The 20,420-nt window shown below is 42.3% G+C and overlaps 1 protein-coding gene across 1 annotated transcript; it reads right to left on the bottom strand.

The window, feature by feature from the left end:
• Positions 1 to 15,188: 15,188 nt before the first annotated feature.
• Positions 15,189 to 17,652, bottom strand: LOC140553987 (immunoglobulin lambda-1 light chain-like). Its single transcript, XM_072676788.1, has 4 exons — positions 17,562 to 17,652; positions 17,166 to 17,447; positions 16,842 to 16,877; positions 15,189 to 15,668 (listed from the first exon to the last, which is right to left on the bottom strand). Exons 1-4 carry the CDS (start codon positions 17,611 to 17,613, stop codon positions 15,343 to 15,345), a joined length of 696 nt encoding a protein of 231 aa, XP_072532889.1. The 5' UTR covers positions 17,614 to 17,652; the 3' UTR covers positions 15,189 to 15,342.
• Between the last annotated feature and the right edge of the window lie 2,768 nt (positions 17,653 to 20,420).

The following is a 20,420-nucleotide window of genomic DNA, read 5'->3' as shown; positions in this document are numbered from 1 at the left end:
ACACCAGTACAAAGAGTATGTAGAGGCGAACGCACCACCATCCCTTCTATCAGCCGTCATTCTGCCATCCTTTACTGAAACAATACCTCAATCCGGTCTCGCTGGCGTAGCTCTCTTTACAACACAACGGGTGTAGCTCCAGCTGATAGCATTGCACTTACAGCAGGACACCAGCCATCTGCCTTCATATGAAAGCTTACAAAAAACGCAGTGGAAATGGAAACACAGGAAGTTTCACCATTCCGTTCAAGAAAAACTGCCTGAAAAGAAAATTCACTGCATTTTGAATGAGGTACATTATGCGTCCAAATGTTTATGCTCCCTGTAGACAAATACTCTCAATCAAATAGGACTCTATGGACTGTCATGAACCTATTGGCACCGTGCCTAATGCCAGGCATGGGCTATAGAGGGGAAAAAAGCTCCCCAGCATTGAGCTGTGGAGCAGTGGTGGAACTGTGTTCTCAGGAATGATGGATGGTGCACCATCCAGTACGTAATACTGGGATAAGTTGGGGAGTTGAGCATGAAGTGGGATGGTGATGATCCAACATCCGGACTCACATCCTCACTAACAATGCTCTTGCAGCTGGTTGCAAACAAATCCTCACAGCAGTGCTTCAAAATCTAGTGGAATGCCTTCTCTGGACAGCAGAGACAGTCACGCCAGCAAAAGCTGGATAAACCTTTTTTTTTAAACCCTTGATTTCAGAAGAAACCATGAATGAGAAGGTGTCCCAATAATATTGTCCGTATATTGTGTAATGCACAATCACAAGAGAGATCATATATACTGTATAGCATGTAGTTTTAGTGTGATATAGGTAACTATGCAGTTGAATTTCATGAAAAGAACACCTCTCCAACTGTTACCTATTGGCATGGATCGATCATGCTTTGGGCTTGTGTTGCAGCCAGTGGCACAAGAAGCCTTCTCTGGTAGCAGGAAGACTGGATTCTTTTACTCTTGGCAACCCTGAATTCTAAAAGAGTCCAGTCCTCCCACTAGCAGTGAGGGTTCCTCATGCCACTGGCTGCAACACACCCATGGTTGGAAAGGTGTTCTCATCATGAAGCTCTGCACCCTTTCTTTTTGCCAAACATACAGTACCTTTTGCTCATGTCAACAGGACTTCCAAAATGCATCACACTGGTTTAGATGTTCCTTTAAAAACTTCTGGTGTTGAATTTTGTGGTGAGGACACAGAAAACGGTTCTTCTTCTGATGACTCATCCATTTAGGGGGTATCAGTAAAGGCGTTGCTGCACAGTAGAACAGTGCACTGCCACTCCACAGTCTGCTAAATCCCACCAAGGTTCTTTGCAGTCAAATAGGGGCAAGCAGGTCTCTCTGAACGTTTTCTTGGTCTTCCAGACCTTCAGCTTGACCTTCATGGTACCTGTTATCTGCCATTTATTAATATATTAAGAACTGAGAAGAAATGGCTTTCTGAAACCACTTCTGCTGTTTCCTTATAACCTTCCCCTGCTTGGAGGATCCCATGGGACAAGGTTTGAAGAGTCAGAGTATTTATAAAGCTTCAAAATTTGCATTACCTGGCCTTTCCTAACGATGCCTGTGGACCATAGCCATAGCCCTAACAAGCTAATTAAGGTCTGAGACGTTGGTAAACAGGTCTGAGAGAGCTCAAATCTCTTGGGCTGCCCAAACGTATGTGTAGTGCTCCTTTCCACTCTGAAATTGTACCATAAATAGTACACTGACATTGCTTCAGATGTTGAAACAAATGTTTCATCCTTAACTTCTTGATCTTTGGAGATCAGCTCGCCTTCTACTTATTTAACTATTCACATTAACAGAGATCTTGACCAGGGGCCACAACTTTGCATGATATTTTAATGTAGTTTAAGTCAATGGTGCATAATTGCTAATAAACTTTAGAGGAGTTGTTGCATTACAGTGCAGTTATTACATTATTTATGCACAGTCGGGTCCTAACATCTGAGGCCACATTAAGAAGGTGGGGTTTGTATATTTAAATATATTAAATATAACAAAGTTTTAGAGCTCTGAAAACTTTAAAACCAAGAAAAGCGACGGCAAGCGAAATGAGGAAGACATGTTTAAGATTCTGCACAGCGGCAGGTAAATATTTAAATTTCAGAGGTTTTATGACAGAGACCAAGTTAAGGCCTTTCTACAAAAAGGTCAGGTGTGTTTTCAGTCTCATCGCTTCCACTGAAGCCCAGGTTTAGATGACTCTCAGGTAGCTCTGATCTGCTCTTGTGGGGTCAATGCATCTCGAGTGCACAATGTTATTGAAGCAAACAATTTCTGAAATTTCTTTATTTTAGAATAAAGAAATAAGGAATATAATATCCTTTGTTACAAAACAAAACTGTGTATTAAGGTAGAAAGGAATGCACAAACATTTGTACCAGTATTTTCAGACATTTGGGTCCCACTGTACATGTAAGTGTCCAGGTAAATGTCCTTTTATGGCATTTGTGTTGGTCTGTTTTCTAGAAACCTCCACTTTTACAAGCTCCCAGGCCAAAAAATGAGTCACCTTGCATGTTTAAGGTGGTAGTAATTTCAGGCTCCTGCAGATGGCGCTGCACGAGGATGATCAGGCTGTAATTACCTGCAGGGTGGACAACAGGATTCATGAAAAGGTGGTACAGTGCAGTGAATGGGTCGCAAACAGATGTTAAAGATTGCCAAAGGCCTAAGGAAGTAGCTGAATCTGCTGGTATATGGAAGCATACGGTCATACAGGTCTACCAGCAGTGGCAGAAATCCCAGTTTATTGAGATCCCAGTTTCATTCTCATCAGTTTTGGGCAAAAGTGAGTAAAGTAAAGTGAGTGTCACTCTCCTCCATATGTTGATGGTCTGCAGTTGTGAACAGAAGAGTGATTTTTCAGAAGTTTGTGGTGAGGGACCTGCGTTGACCTGGAAACAAAGCCATTTTTATTCATAAGTCCTGAGACACACCGACAGTCCCTGTCGACCAGTTTCATCTTTCGAACACAATTCTTCCTGTACACTGAGATATAGGCCCAACCATTCCTGTGCAACACCATCTGCAGGAGCCTGAATTAACTATCACCTGTCCTGGGAGCTTTTGAATAATATCATTTTATTTATTTATTTTATTTATTTTGATTTAGTTTCAGCACAATACATAGCTATTAAATGCTTGATATTTAACATCAAATGACCATTAAGTGAAGTGATATCCAAATATGAAAATCTATATCTCTTAATGGATAAAAAGACATTTTTTGGAAAACATACCCACACAAATGCCATAAAAGAACCTCAATGAAGCAAATAAAAGAAAAATGTAGGGCTACATCAATTTACACATCACAGCCTTATGTCATGTCACATGTGACACATCATTTGTGTTGTATTGATTTTTCTGCTCTTTATTTCTTCTTGATATTCAGTTCTTCTAAAGCACAAATGCATAAAACATTACAGTGTCATTGTTCTGGTGAATCCTGTTTCAGGATGCATAGCTTCTTGCAAGCGTCCTGAATTCACTTCCGAATTTGGGTAGAGCGATATAATGGAATGTATCATTACTTCCATATTAAATTACTTATTGAGAGGAATTTTAATACTTTGACTCGAGAGAAAAAAAAGCTTTTGGATTTTGAATTTGAAATGTGATTAAATTCCCACTGATCTACACGGCCTTGAGCTGCATGTCACATCGAAATAAAAAATGTAAAATGTTTTAACGCGTCCGTGTTGACAATACCTGGAAAGGAAATTGTGAATAATTGCTTTGAGACCTTTCTGTGAGGCTTCTGCTCAAGACTGAGCAGAACATGCAAGATTAGTAATTGAGAAACACATGAGGACTTGGCGAAGGGTTCATACAGTGACTGCTGGTGATGTTTAAAATAGTGTTCATAATCCAGTGATCTTCTAGCGATCTTCTTTGAGAGTTTCCAGACGTCTCTAGTACCTTTACTTATGAACTAATTGTAGCATGTTCCTTTGCAGGTTTGTCTTCATATATATATATATATATATATATATATATATATATATATATATATATTGTTGCTTTTTTAAGCTTATAAAGGTACAAATATGTTGATAATAGAAAGTGAATATAGCACACCACACACAGCAGTGAAGATGTACAGTACATTTGAAGTTATGTTTATATTGCTTGTACCTTGGGACCAATAATGGACCTTTTTTTTTCGAGAGTATAAAACCAATTTGAAATGTGATTGAATTCCCACTGATCTACAGGGCCTTGAGGTTCATGTAAAAACAAAATGCAAGCTATGGAAACTTAAATAGAAGATAAATTGTTGGATCATTGCTTTAAATTCATCTAAAAACATCTGTCTCCTGAGAAGATAAGACACTAAAAGTGGACAGGCTTCACTAAGTCAGGACAAAATATCCTAGGTAAGCTCAGAAACAGAGAAGGAACATGGTGTCAAACATGGTGGAGGCACTTTTGCCCAACAGCAGAAGACCACATCAGGTTCCACTTCCGTCAGCCATTAACAGAGAGCTGAGACTGCAGTGGACACAAGCTCCCTAAAACTGGACAGTTGAAGACTGGAGAAACATGGTCTGGTCTGATGAAAGATGGTAGGGACAGAATTTAGCACCAACAGCTTAAATCCATGGACAGAACCTGCCTTGTGTCTGCAGTCCTTGCTAGTGATTCTGTGTGGATAGTACCTGAATAGAGGATAAATTGGTTGATCGTTGCTTTAAATTCACCTAAAAGCAGAATCAAAGAAGTCAAGACAAAATATAATTTGTAAGCATGGAAACAGAGAAGAAATGCAATCATCTAAAACATATAAAAAGATCCTTGTCCAGTTCTGAAAACAGACTTTTTTTGGACAGATGATACCAAGAACGGTTCGTGATCTAAGGCATCTGTCAAACATGGTGGAGGCACTTTTGCACAACAGAGAACAGAGAGCTGAGGCTGCAGTGGAAACAGCTCACCGAAACTGCGTCTCCATGCGTCCCCGACAGCAAAGCAACCGCAACCCCAGCAGGAGACCTCAATGTCCACCGTCTGCACGAGTTAGCAGGACAAGCAACAATAACAAACTAATTAGCTTAATAAAAAAATGGCTAGGAATTGCCTGGAGAGCGACGGCATGTGAAATGCCCCTACTCCAGCCGAAGCGGTCAGAGCAGACGGATTTAAAGGGTCAGGATCAATAATACCTGGTGTGAATAGGGCCTCAGGGCTACAGTTCAGCGAGACAGATGGCCAGAACTATGACAAGTACAAATTATAAATGCTATCAAGTCCAACTCAATAGGCTTTTTAGACAAAGGAGCATGCACACAGGCACTTAAATGAGTCTGCAGATTAATGGTTAATGAAACCAAACAGAAATTTTCGGTCTGAATTCTAGCTCTGCTCTATGGTCAGTAAGTAACATCACACCATTAATGAGTGAAAAATGTCTATTAGCAAATACGAATTCTTTTATAGACCTACCAAATCTGGCAAATCTCCTCTGAACGCCGTGACTTCACTGTTGGGAAATGTGCAAACTTGAACTTTGAAAAACTGACTGAAACTTGGCTGTGGCAACAAGACCTCATTATATAAAATATGCAAACTTAAGCTTTTAAAAGCTTTCTAAAACTGAATAAATGATATAAATGATTCATCTTTTTCTTTAAATACTAATTGCTACAGTAGAATAAAGCTTTTTGTGCCAGCTGAGATGGTAGACAAGAGACATTTGATTGCATGACTTCACCCAGGACCTTTAAATGTTGAAGAGTCACAGACAATAGCTGCTATGCTAATGTGATGAATAAATGGAAGAGTGAATATCTTATTTAATCACAGTAATATATGGGAGAGGGGGCATTAGATTGCACAAACTCATTTAGGGTGCAGAGCAATGCTGCATGTATTAGCATAATCACAAAGTGTTAAGGGTCTGTACTCGGGGCCTGGACTGTGGATATCTCACTTCAGTCCGTTCGGTATCACCATCTCCACAAGATTCAGATATGCTGCATGTGAACTCCTCTTCAGTCAACTGAGCTTAAACCTATTTGAGTGTTGATTGCCTGGACAGTGGTGGAGGTTAGGGGTGGAATTGTCCTCCTGAAAGATTGGGCTTTGTGGTCTTTACCATGCTTAAGTGAGGGGTTTCACATGGTCCAAGTTGAGCCAAATTGGGTATTGCTAGTAGTTGGCTTGCGAAGACTCTCAAACCACTACTTGCAGACCTCTAAGATCTTCACTACGCATTGGTTTCCATTCTGCTGGAGGATTGGCCAATTTAGGGCCTACAGAAATAGTTTCCCCGTGCCCCCTGCTGGCCATTCCATCAGACACTGACTCATATTTTGAATGAAACACTTTCCTCTATAACTTCACGTCTTTGTGAAATGCTGTGACTCTACATTGAGCTGCCAGGGAGCAATGAGGGGTGAAAGAGGTCATATGGTCATTCCATCTATAGTATTGAGGGCAGAATGCATAGTTCAAATGAGGGACCTCCAAAACATAAGGATGACTGTAAAAACAAGATAATGGCCCAATAACTACAGTTAGGAAAATGTGTATCATGTGTTGTACCTTGCCAACTGTCTGTTTGCATCCCATCACATTATCTTAGTTCTGCATCTTCTACAATGACCTGCAGTAAATTACAGGGCAAGTAGAAAAGCAGTTTGAAAATGTATCTGTTTAATTTCACTCATAACTCTATATCTATAACTCTATAACTCTAAATCTCTATATATTAAATTATATGAAAACAGTTTTTCCTACTGTAAATTTGTCATTCTAGGAATATGACACTTTGTTCTATATCAGTGATATTATAACACTGTGCCATTGTATAGATATATATTCTGTATTTTTGTATCTGCATTCACACTTAAACTAGAAGTGGGCGTGGCCTAAATCTCAACTTAATAGTTAACAGAAATCCATTCTGTAAGTTGCATAAGTTGTATTTTCCTACAAATGAGTACCAATGTATTGCTTTATAATACTTTTATTATATATTAATACAATATGTTTTACCATGTCATTTGCCAACAGCCCTGTTCAGAACATGCTGATAAGCCACTGCTCACCCCACCCCCACCCATTTTTATTGCTCCTTTCCATCAGCTACATAAACTGGTAGACTTTACTTCTAAGTTTCTTCTCATTTGTGGTCGTTTTCCACTAATTAGTGTCCTTTACTTCACCTTGAGTTCACATCCATTTGGCAGTCCATTAAAAACTGAATTGGGTTGGTAAAGGCACAAGCAATGGAAATGTGTGTTTTCCAGAGGGTTAAGGTTGTTCCCTGTAGATACATACCCTGTGAACATATTTACAGTCAACGAAACATATCTGTGCATATTTGCATACAATGAATGTGTGTTTGTGTTTATTTGTGAAGATGACTGTGGATGGCTGTATTTTAGTTTCTGCTCGGGTTTCATGGTTAGGATATGTGGTTTCTGCATTTTTTGAGCTTCCTTCCCTGACTGCACTGATGCTGGGCGTACCCATTTACCCTTACGGCATTTATCAGATGCTCTTATCCAAAGAGACTTACAAAAGTGCTTCCCTGTCTACTCAAGAATAACCTTCAAAGATACCTCTTAGTTTAGACACTACTAAACACAAGTCAATATGAAGACCATAATACTCTACTCTTCGCCCAAGTACTCTCTGAAGAGGTGGGTCTTCAGTCTGGTTTTGAAGACAGCGAGGGTTGGACTCTGCCTTTCGGACACCCAGGGGAAGCTCGTTCCACCACTTCGGTGCAGGACAGAAAAAGGTCTGGACGCTTGTCTTCCGTGGATTTTGAGGGATGGCAGGTCGAGCCGAGCCGTACTTGAAGCTGGAAGGGCTCTTGGTGCAGATCGGCTTTTGACCATTGCCGTCAAGTACGGAGGGGTTGGTCCAGTCTTGGCTTTGTAGGCCAGCGTCAAGGGTTTGAATCTGATGACCTGGGCGGAAGCTACAGGAAGCCAGTGAAGAGAGAGCGCAGCAGTGGAGTGATATGACTGAACTTAGGAACATTGAAGACAACCCGTGCCGCTGCATTCTGGATAAGTTGCAGGGGCCTAATGGTGCACAGAGAAGGACCAGCCAGAAGAGAGCAGCAGTAGTCAAGTCTCGAAGTGACGAGGGACTGAACCCAGAGCACCTGAGTGACTCTCTAGAGAGGAAGGGTGGAATTCTCTGGATGTTGTACAGGAAAAATCTGTACATCAGTCCTCCATAGTGTTCTAATATTGGCTGTTCAATAGCGCTGCCTAGTGATCGAAAGAATTCTCAGGCCTTGCAAAATAGTGTAGTTGGTTTTTCCTTGGATGGAGGACAGAACTGCTGTTGCTTCTCATTGGTATGCTGCTCAAAAATGAGTCAAACTTCTGGGTGGAAGTGTTGGAGCCCCCCCTCCCCCTTTCTCGCCCATGTATGAGTGCCTGCGGTTCCCTGCTTGCTCCAATGTGCCTGCGCGTGGTGAGGCAACACATTGAACTCCTTTGCCCCCATTAGGGGTAACATTAAGCTGGCGAGAGCCGCGGCCGTTTCCAGAAGTGTGTTAGGATAATGAAAGATCACAGTGAGGGTTTTATGAAACGCTATAAAACATGAGCTTGCCGTGTTTGTTAATAAGATCCCCCGAGGAAAAGCCACACAGTGGAGAGAAAAGACTCAGGCCTGCAGGATCAAAGAGGAGCTGTCGGAGGGAGAGAGAGAGAGAGAGAGAGAAAGAGAAAGCAAGAGAGAGAGTGGGAACTTTTGGGAAAATGAAGCGAGTAGCTGGAGAAATGGAGAAGCTGTTGGAGATGGTGAAATAAAGAGAAATGTGGGCCCACAGCTTTTTCATGAAACTTACATAAAAGGGTGCTTTATGAGAACTCGCTATGTATATTAGTGAAGAGGTGATGCACTGCATATGCTTGATCCAGTACCGTACTGTGCAAAAGCCGAAGACTACCCATAATTCATTGCATTTTCAGTCAAAACTACAACTAAAGCTAATATCAGATGTTTCCGTATGCTTTGTCCCTCGGTTGTCCCGGTTTGCACTAGCTAGCTAACATTTACTTCACCTTGAGTTCATACTTCTCTCTCACGTTCGCGTTTATACCCCTCTACTAGCCCATGTTTATCTGCTCCAGAGAGTCCTAATCCTTTTGTCAGTACTTCTCTATGGGCACTAGACAAGCTGTGTGTGTGCATTTGCACATCTGTGTCAGCAAATCCCCCTTTGATGGAATAACAGACTCTTCTGCTCTGAAAAGGCTTTACATTACAGAATTACATCGGAACATTGCTATGAGGAGTTTGATTGCATTCAGCAATAAGAGTATTAGTGAGGTCAGGTACTGATGATGTTGGATGATTAGTTCTGCCACTCCAGTTCATCCCAAAATAATTGGATGGAGCTCTGTCACTCCAGAGAACACAGTTCCACAGCTCCACAGGCCAGCGCTGGGGGGCTTTATACCCCGTTAGCCAATGCTTGGCATTGGGAATGGTGACCTTTGGCTCATGTGTGGCTGCCATTCTATTGCTAGTGCTTTTCTATGGGGATTGTGCAACCTTTATGTGCTCAGCTGAATGCCATAGCCACTATAAGTAGTGTCTGGATGCGTTGCAGTGTACTCATGTCAGTTAGAGACCTGTATTGATGCATAATATTTGCCTAACCATCCTCTAGCCCTTCTTTAATGGTCAGTTATTCACAGCAGACCCATTCTTGACTGGATTCTATTGGATTGTAGAACCCTCTCAACCTGTAGCTAATGCAAGCAAAAGTGGAGGCACACACTAGAACATGCCTCTACAGTGTCACTGCTGTGAGATCGGTCCAGTAACGGAGGTCTTATGGCAAATAATGAGGTTGAAAGTGGCCACAAATTTGGGTAATTTAGGCAAATTAGGCAATTGCATGGCTAATTGTAGTCACATATGGAATTTCTTCTGCGTTCAAATTGTGTAGCCATGTGTCAAGGGGTTCAAGTGTACACTACTGTACAGGATTTTGGAACCACTTCACAATAAGTCTGACCTTATTAGTAACATAATACAGGAAGATGACAAAATCATGTACCTAACAACTAGGCCTACACATAGGGCCCAGCCCATTCCCTTCCCCTAGACTCTACTACCAAACTACATTGCAAGCTCTATGAGGTCGGCACCTCACTTCCTATCTTTCTGTGGCCGTTAATGAGCTGATCAGCAACACTTACCACCTATCGTTACATGTTTACCTACACAAAATTGATCCTACACCTAACAGTTAGACTGCAGATTTGCAGTGGCCGTCTATGATCCAGTCAGCAAGTCAGAAGATCCTACACCTGGTGATGAAGGTTGCTGGGGCCCAATAAGGATCTGATCTGCAACACTTCCATTTGTACAGGAAATATGACGAGATCCTACACCTAACAGGGCTAAGGTTCCCTTCACCCATACACCAGTCACCCACTACGTCACAGGCTCTTCACAGGGGTCATCAGTGTTTCGCTGAAATCAGCTTTCTGCAATGATGTCTTTATAAAAGTAAAGTGTTTATATATATTTCAAAGTGGTTTATTAATAGTTAAGCATTAATAAGCAGGTATAACATGAATGAGGAAGGGCAACAGTGGCAGTACTAGTCAGAAATGACCACTAGGCCTACCTTAACTAACATTAAGGAATTCATTACCACTGATGAAATTACTATTCAAGGTCTTAGCCAGCTTGTGGGCTGTCCACAAACACAAATGGGGTAGTGATGTGAATGTTCCTGGATTTTGTAGAATGTAGCTTTGATTTCAGTGCAGTTAAAGGGAGAAATAGTGTCTAAAAACAAGCTTTTGTTGTTGCTGATGATGATAGCAGCGATTGTTTCGCTCAGCTTCCTTCCTTCCGCGGTGCTTGACACTCCTCTACTGTGCATTTCTATTATGACAACCCACAGACATGCATACAGTACATACAGCCATGGTGTAAGAGAGTAAGAAGAGTTAGTTCAGTTGAGTAAGAAAGGGCTTGTTCATGTAAAGGTCTTATTAACATGCATGAACAGCTATTCCATAATTTTGGGGGGGGGGTGTTTATGCTGCTCTCAGATTCACGTCATCTTTGGTAGGCTGAAGTGTAGGTTCGCAGCCTCTCTATAATCAGTGACAGCTGGTTAGGCGTGTGTTCTGCCTCTACATAACGAAGAATCTTGAGTCTCGCTGCTGGTTCTCACCAGTCTAGCTGATAAGGGCCAAAATGCTGCTATTGCATGATACCTCTCTCAAAGATTTGTGTAAGAAACAATGAATGATCGGGTGTCCAAATACTATTGTCCATATAGTATAACTTTCCATTCCACCTTAAATAGTATAGCAGTTATATTGCTTCTAATTATTTTAATTGTACAGGTGGCAGAAGACAACTGCTGCGTTTTTTAAGGTGGATCGGAGAAGATAGAGGAGATCTTCATAGTAGAGAATATTCATATTTTTATCTTCAGCCAGAATTTCATTGCAGTGGAGGTGGGGGGCATCTAGGAGGCACTGTGTCCCATAGATTGGTTGACGACCATTTAGACTTGCCTGGGTTATTCCACTCTGAGAATGGAGGAACCCAATGGTGCACTTTTTAAAAAGATTGTTCTGTATAGTACCAAAAGGTTTTCCATCAATCTAAAGAACCTTTTAGAACCTCAGAATCTCAACAGTGTACTGTGTTACACCCGAAGGCTTATTATTCCCTTATTATTATGAGGCCTAGAAGTGTGTAGTAAATGTTGGGACCCACTGGTGGGTCCTGGGAACCAGGCACAGAACCATTTAAGCGTTGAGCTGGTTCTTTGAGTGGTCATGGTTCTGTATGGAATCATTGGAAAGGACCTAAAGAACCCCTTTTTTTTTACCCCGAGTGTAGTTTACTCCAGCCTTCATAACCAGAAAGAAAGATGCTTTAAAACCCAGCATATAAATCACTGATGTCACTTTTAACTGTTTCATTGCTATGGCAACTGAAAGCACCACCACAGTGGGGAATGGCTAATTCACCAGAGCTCTCCCCTTTACAGCACTAGGAGGAGATTTAGGTCTAGTTGTTTTTTTTAACCACCATCAGTTTTATTACCTACCCAGATTGATAGCTAGGTGATTAGTAGCCTACTCTAGAAGATAGCCCAACCCCAGCTAAATTCTCACAGTCTTCAGGAACAGTAAACAAGGCTGTGCTCTGGTCGTAGCTGCCAGCATGCAAGAGCCCAGGTCACTTGGGTCCTTATTTATAGGGACGTTTTCCCAGTAGAGCTTTTTTTCCAGACCCAGCTCCGCTTTTGCTTTGAGGGTTTGGTGCATTTGGTCCCATGTGAAAGCGGTCCAAAGGTCATCGACCTCTGGTCCTCCTGCAGTTGGTGGGCTGGGGTTCGCTTCAAGGAGACTCTGGTGTGGTCTGCTTCAGGTGTGGAAGCTTGGACCGGTTCGTTTTGTCATGTGACTCTTGCAGCGTATCGTCGGCATGGTTAAAAGCCTCCTGTGAGAACGGCTGCTTGTCTGCAGATGTTCCTGCACTGTGAAATGCCATGGTTCCAGAAAGCGCTGCTCTTCACATCTCGAGTGTTTGTATCCAAGGAAAATAATGAGATGAGGGGAGATGGGGGTGGCCTGGCTTCCACGTGACAGAGCTCCAGGGACAGAGCTGCACTCGTAATTGAAACAATTTTGGCCCGAAAGTGGTTCTAACCCCTGAAAGTTCTGATGAGCGTTAATATCAAGGAATGTAGGGCTTTGGCTCTGTTCCCAGATCTGGGCTTTTATCAAGCAGACAAAAGATTTCCTTCAGATTTGCAAATTTCATCATAAAGAAATATGATGAGACGTAATAAGCTTTCCAGACGGGTGGCTGAGGTGGCACTGGCCATCCTTTAAACTTTTTTGGCCCCTTAAACGTCCTTTGCCAGGCCAATTACAACCCTTCTACCCACTGATTTCAGAGAAAGCAGTGCAGCGTGTGTTGTAATGCTCAGTTTAAAAGTTCAGAAGTTTGGAAAAACCGAAGCACTCCGCCTCGGTCTACCACAGGCAGGTGATGGAGGACTGTCACTTAGGCAGTGGTCAGACCTACTACCACCACCAGAGGGAGGCAGAGAGCAGCCTCTCTATAATCAGTGACTGCTGGTTAGGCGTGTGTTCTGCCTCTACATAAGGACGAATCTTGGACGAGTCTCACCACTGGTTCCCACCAGTCTAGCTGATAAGGGCCAAAATGCTGCTACTGCAGAATTGTGTAAAAAAAAGAGAAGAAAAAATAAGCAATGAATGATCGGGTGTCCAAATACTATTGTCCATATAGTATAACTTTCCATTCCACCTTAAACAGTATAGCAGTTACATTGCTTCTAATTCTTTTAATTGTACAGGTGGCAGAAGACGGAAAATTCAATGGTCTGCTTTGGGATAATAAGATAGATGAGATCTTGATAGTAGAGCATATTCATATTTTTATCATCAGCTTATTGGTGTTATTCGTAAGGCTATCATCACTCCCCTCACAGTGCTGCATGTGACCTTCTTAGTATATTGAATGTTTTGTATGTACATGACAGTCAGCAGTAATATGAGGATATTAGATAATGCTGCCTGAAGCTCATGCCGTCACTCAATGTAATTGGATGCCCCCCCCCCAAAAAAATCTAACACTCCGTTACTCCATTATAGCCGTCCCAATATCCCATCCCGCTTTATTGCATCGGAGCTAATTAACGCGGGTGAAGGCGGGCCCCGCTGATTTCTGTCTTACACTCCATAATCAGCTCTATCACCCCGTTAGCATGTGGAGCAAACTCGATAACCGCACGCCGGATGGCTGGAGGTGGAGGCATACGGAGTGGCGAGAGTGTGATGAAAAGGAGAAGGATGTGTTTGGAGTGGGAGGAATGCTAAGCACAAAATTGGTTGAAATCAAGGACGCTCATCTGTCATTGTTAGCGAGCAACAGGAATTGGCTGATTTAGGCAAACGGCTAATTTGGGGCTTGTTGTACAGCAGGGTTCAGTGTGCAAACAGATGTGACGGAGGAGCTGGAGCTTGAAGAACGGTGTGGAAGGGAGGGCAGTGGTACAGAGACAACTGAAACTGCATGTAAATCAATTCTCCTGAGGCTCAGACACTGTTGGGGGTTCGTTACTGAAAATACGGCCTTGCACTAGGTCCGGTGATTCAGTTTTTAGTGCTGAATGGATTTTCTTAGTTCTACTCAAAAGTCAAAAGTTCAACAGCCTTTAAGTTCTCATGAATTTAAAGACGCTTCTTTGATAACAGTGGAACCATTTGAGTGCTACCATGAGAAGAACCACATTTTAATCCATAAAGAACGTGAGTGTGAAGAACCTTTGACCTGAACGTTCATTACTAATGTTAAAGTTCCTCACACTCACTCATACACCTATCTGTCTATCTATCCATCTCTGTTTGTCTATCTAACCATCTATCTATCCATCCATCCATCCATCTATCCATCATCCATCCATCATCCATCCATTCATCTATCCATCCATCCATCTATCTAACTGTAATGTATCTGTCTATTTATTTATCTATCTATCTATCTATCTATCTATCTATCTATCTATCTATCTATCTGTTTATCCATCTCTCTATCTATTTGTCTGTATGTACACATCTCTTTTGCATCTGGAAAGTGGTTCTAGAGACCCAAGCGTGGTCTCTACCAGGGCTGGGGCAGTAACCAGGGCTAGTCAGGGCCAATGCTGGTTCTAAAGATCCATCACCCTTGAAGTTTAGCTCGAGCCTTAATCTAACACACCTTACCCTGATACTGAAGGCCTTCAGGGACTCCCCTCCAAATAATGAAGGTCTTAAAGGGCTTCTGATTATTAGAGCCAGATGTGTTGGATCTGAAATCTCCAGGCTGGTAGACCCCCAGGACCAAGACACTCCCAGACCTCCCTCTGAACTAGTTAGGTTAGCTTGATTTCATGAAGTACAATAGCTTTGACTCTGGATTTGTACTGTACTTGGGACCTACAGTCAATAACGCTTTCACATCTACTCCATAGATGGACGTTGTCATGATGTTAGCACCAAATCTGTTCAGAACGTAACACTTTCTGGGGATGTTCTTCAACCTTTTAGCTCAAATTACATCGAAAACCTGCATATTCATCATATTTCATATATTTCAGGGAAGGGGTTTTAATTAAAAACATGACTCAAAAATCTCTGGATCTCACATATCATATTTTTATTGGTTTTATTAGTAACACAAGTACATCAAATCAACACTGTCTCTAGAGGCTACGTGAAAAAGAGGTAAAGCTCAGTCTGTCCTCATGATGGAGCTGCTGAGCTCTCCACGTTCGTCTCTGCAGCTCTCTAGCTGCACTGTCCCGCACTGACACTGTCTCTCAGCGGGCTGGTCAGGGCGGGGTGAGTCAGGTGGCAGGTGAAGGTGTGTCCAGAGCTCCAGCGTTCTGGGCTGAGCTTCAGAACGCTGCTCTTGGCAAAGGTGCCGTCCGGCTGGCGCTGGGACGGGCCCGTGTGGACTTCGGGACCCGCCACGGTGCTGCCGTCCTCAGCCCAGGACAGAGCGGCACCGTCAGGACGGAAACCCCGAGCCAGGCAGACCACACTGACCTCGGAGCCAGAGGCTGGGGACTGAGGGGGAGCCAGGAGGAGCAGAGTGGGAGGTGCTGGAGGACCTGGAGAGAGAAATGGAGAGAAATGGAGAGAAACAAAGTAAAGTAGTGGAGTTCTGTCAGAGTCAGGCTGATGTTGTTTACAGGAGAACGCCAACCTCATCTGGCAAGGAAGGGGATTTTTGTGATTAACCCCGTAAACCTCTCAAAAACATATTAACCAAACATATTAACCACACCATTTATTATTATTATTATTATTATTATTATTATTATTATTATTGCTGTTATTATTCATTTAGTAATACATTCAATTTAGCAAAAAAAAAAACAGAAGTGTGTACATACAGACTGATAGATAGAAATGTTGGATAGACAGATAGATAGATAGATAGATAGATAGATAGATAGAGAGACAGATAGATAGATAGATAGATAGATAGATAGATAGACAGATAGAGAGACAGATAGATAGATAGATAGATAGATAGACAGACAGACAGACAGACATAGATAGATAGATAGATAGATAGATAGGTAGGTATTTTTGCTTTTGAGGCTAAATTATGTTTTTTAAAAACTTTCAAAAAACGCTTTTAAAATATATATAATTATACACACAATAAATAGATACACTACTATGTGTAGTGTAACAATAAAATATAGCACAAAACCCTATATAAAAATATATACATTTTTCACAATCTGGCTTTTCTGGTGATTCTTCACATTAGATTTTCATGCATTAAATTTTTTCAAAATATATGGACCAATAGAAATACTTAAAAATGTTATTTTTACATATATATCATTGCAAGTTATATATATTTGATATATATCATATATATGATATATATATGATATATCAGTTTGTCGGACGACACTGTGGTAAAATAAGACTAGACATGATTGGACTGATATCAGTAAAATATATATGAAATAATTCAATTTGATTCTAATTTGAATTTGTTTCTAATTAAATCTTTTCACATGAACTTGAATAAAATAAAAGTTAAGGAAATTTCCTTCTCCTTCATGTAAAAGTCAGACATTGCTGTCAGAAACAAACGTTTAAGTGGATGTAAGGATTTATGTAAGGAGTGGCTCAATATTCTCCACAAATAATTCTCTGAAATAATAGCAGCAGTTTTGGAGAAGAATTGTAAAAATGATTCTGTTGAAGTAGCTGAAATGAGACGTTCTGTGTGGTTTTAGTTAGAATAAGATTTTGCTTACCCGTAGTCACTTCAGTCCCTCCACCAAACACTACAGTGTATCACAGTGTTAGAGCTCAGTACAAAAACCTCACGGCTGTAACACACTGCTCCTGCTCAGACTCAACACTTCAGTGACCACGACTGCACCATTCAAACTACTTTAAACTGGACAAAATGACCACAGCTGGATCAGGAGCCGGTCTAGAACTCATGGGTCATCTCACACTGGACTGAGTGAGTGTCTCTGGGTGGAGCTGGGGGTGTGTGAGGGTGGTGTGAGGTAGCTTTAGAGGTGGTTGGGGTTTTTGTATGAGAGGCTTATTGAGCTGCAGCACTGTGCCATCTGAGAAATGGCAAGCACAGTAATAAACAGCCTCATCTTCAGCCTGAACTCCGTTGATATGCAGATATTCTTGGTTGCCAGATCCGCTGTAAGTGAACCGACTCGGCAGTCCACTCGCTCTTGTGCTGTCTGCAAGCAAGAACTTTGGAGGTTCACCAGCTTTCTGTTGGTACCATGTTAGTGTCCAGTCTCTAGAAGCGTCTGTTCTGCAGGAGATCTTAATGTTTTCTGCCAGTTTTACAGACGCTGACGTTTCCTGGGTCAGCACAAGAGCCTCCAAACCTGCAGAAGAAGAAGAAATACTGTAAACCTTTTCACCATCCAGTGAAGTGAGAGTTCACCCGTTTATGTCAGGTTTGGTGTTGAGTAGTTCTTGAAGATGCTGAAGATGCTCACCAGAGAGCGTGACCAGGAGGAGCAGAGCGAGAACGGCGGCCTTGAGGATCATGATGTTCTTCTCTAAAAGATCAAACTCTAAGAGCAAGTCCTGCACTCACGCCTGACTCCTTATAAAGAGAGACAGCTTCACCTCACACACATGAACACAGACTGCAGGTGTGATGGACAGTCAACCATGACCAAGTCCTGATGCCCCAAAACAGGCCTGAACTGAAACTATGCAAATCTGACCTCCTGGGACTCTGACAGTCTGTTTATAGAGTTCAGCTCTCAGTTCAGAGTCTCGGAATGACTAATCCAATGTTTGTGCAAAGTGAGAGAACTGAATCACTTTCGATTACATGGCCAGATGTTTGTAGACACCTGCTTATCCAGTATTTCCTTCAAAATGCTGGATATTTGGACAAGGAATTTGTCTCAGTTTTTCAGCAGTGACAACTTCACTAATGCTCTTAATGGCTAGTATACAAGCAAATCCTCGCTGCAATGTTTCTGTGCAATCTAGTGGAAAACCCTCCTAACAGAGTAGAAGTTTGGTTCAGATGATTGTTGATTGATTAGGCCTACCACTCCAACCCGTGCCAAAGATTTGAATTGCTTGCTATTGAAGCTTCATCACCCTCAGGGGAAGCAGTTTCACAGCCTACCTAATGCTCAGGAGCTGTGTACCCTCCTAGCTTGGCATTGGGCATGATGAACCAAGTCAAATCAAGTCAAGTGGGTTTTATTGTCATTTCAACTACATACAGAGTACACAGTGAAACGAAACAACGTTCCTCCAGGACCATGGTGCAACATAGACAGTGCATACAAGACACAAACAAACACAAACAAACAAGTGCGGACAGACAACACAACACAGTACAGACAGAGGATAATAAATAATGACTGTAGTGTGCAAATTGTGCAATGTGCAATAAATAGAGTCCAGTGAGGTAGTAAAGTTATTAGTGCAAATGCTTGTGCAAAAAACCAAAGGGTTCATTGAGTGATGCCATGAATGAAGAACCATTTCTGGTTATATTTGTGGGTGCGAAGAACCTTTACCTCAAGTGGATTTACCTCAAAGTAGCTTCAAAATCATTGTGATGCTCCACTGACCTGAAATGATCAGATTCAAAACCCTGACACTGTCTTACAAAGCCAAGACTGGATCAGCCCCTCCATACTTGATGGCAATGGTCAAAAGCCGATCAGCACCAAGAGCCCTTTGAGCTTCAAGTACGGCTCAGCTCGACCCGCCATCCCTCAAAATCCACGGTAGACAAGTGTCCAGGCTTTTTTCTGTCCTGCACCGAAGTGGTGGAACAAACTTCCCCTGGGTGTCCGAACGGCCGAGTCGAGTCTTCAAACCCAGACTGAAGACCCACCTCTTCTGAGAATACTTGGACGAATAGTGAATAGAGTACTATGGTCACCTTATTGACTTATGTTTAGTAGTGTCTTAATTTAGAGGTATCTTTGAATTATTAGTCTATTCTAACTAGCTGAGGTTTTTCTTGAGTAAATTGCAAAGCACTTTAGTAAGTCGCTCTGGATAAGAGCGTCTGCTAAATGCCGTAAATGTAAATGTAATGAGGAGAGTAGCATAGCTGTGGTGGCTACTCTGGGCTCTGGTGAAGCGGGCAGGGTAATGCCCTCAAGACCTGACCTAAGTCAGGTAGAAGTGTAAATTTCATCTTTCGACTGTAGGGGGAGCCCAGGAACAAGAAAAGCCACTTTTCCATAGTGTTGCTGTAAGCCTTCACCCTCACACATCACTCAGTTTGTGAGGACGGGCTGCTACGGGCTGCTCTAGGCAATTTTCACTTCCTTTTCTTTTTGTCTTTGGTATTGAGGCTATGCAGGATGTTCTCCAAAGCACTGCTATCCTCTGCAGGCTTTGGTTGTATATGTACTGCAGGGCTTCTTACAGTTGGTCTATGCAGACCCTCACCACTTTAGCGTAATCTGTTGTTGCAGCTCAGCTGTGATTAAGAGGAAAGGCATGGTGGTCATTGTTTAACGCTGGTGTTGTGCTGCAATGCCCAGGTATCAAACCTATAAAATCATAACCTCACTGTTCTAGTTAACACATTTCTAACACAATGGCTCCCCCTGGTGGGAAGAACTCTGTAATAACACTCCCTGCTTTAAGCTCCTCCTTGGGTCCACCCACTCTAAAATACACACATGTAGGCCTCTTATATAGCTCCTTGTCTCCTTGACTCCTGCCTGTTGCTATTACAGAATACCATTGTCATGAAGAGGTGCACCTGCTCCTGGTCCTCTTGTCCAACATCAGTGCATGATGACTGTGCAAAAACTCACCACAGACACGTTCTGGTTCTGGGACGCCAGACTTCCCCTGTTGAGCCCTCTGAAGGTGTCAGGGGCCAAATTCAGCAAACACTAACGGAGGGAGGTGATTATCAGTAGGTCTCTGTGAAGAGCCTGTAATGCAGTGGAGGGTTAGTGTATGGATGAAGGGGATGGTTTAGGTGTAGGGTTGTACTGGGCTTCTGGATCCTTGTCAAGCCAGCAAGATTAAAGTGTGGAGTATTTGGTGGTTGATGGAGCACTGATGGAGGGACGTGCCTGGCTGATTACCCCGGTGAAGAGGTTGGAACGTAGCATAGGTGACTGGAATAGGAATGAAGTGGATGGGTTGGGCCCTGTGTACAAATCTGTTCCTGTAGCACTGTTTCACTGTACATCCGGGACCTTGACGTACGCCTTCAGTAATATTTGTCATTTTTTTTGGAAAGCGAGTTCCTCCTTTGTTAAACATGAAATACAAGGAAAGGGCAGGGATAGATCACACTCTGTTTTATTTGAATTGAAAGTACTGAGTGTTGGTCTGTTGTGTAAAACCTG

The sequence above is a fragment of the Salminus brasiliensis genome, chromosome 4 (genome assembly GCF_030463535.1).
Source record: "Salminus brasiliensis chromosome 4, fSalBra1.hap2, whole genome shotgun sequence".
NCBI lineage: Eukaryota > Metazoa > Chordata > Actinopteri > Characiformes > Bryconidae > Salminus > Salminus brasiliensis.
Note: the sequence above shows the minus strand (reverse complement) of the source record. Positions and strands in the feature narration are given on the sequence as shown.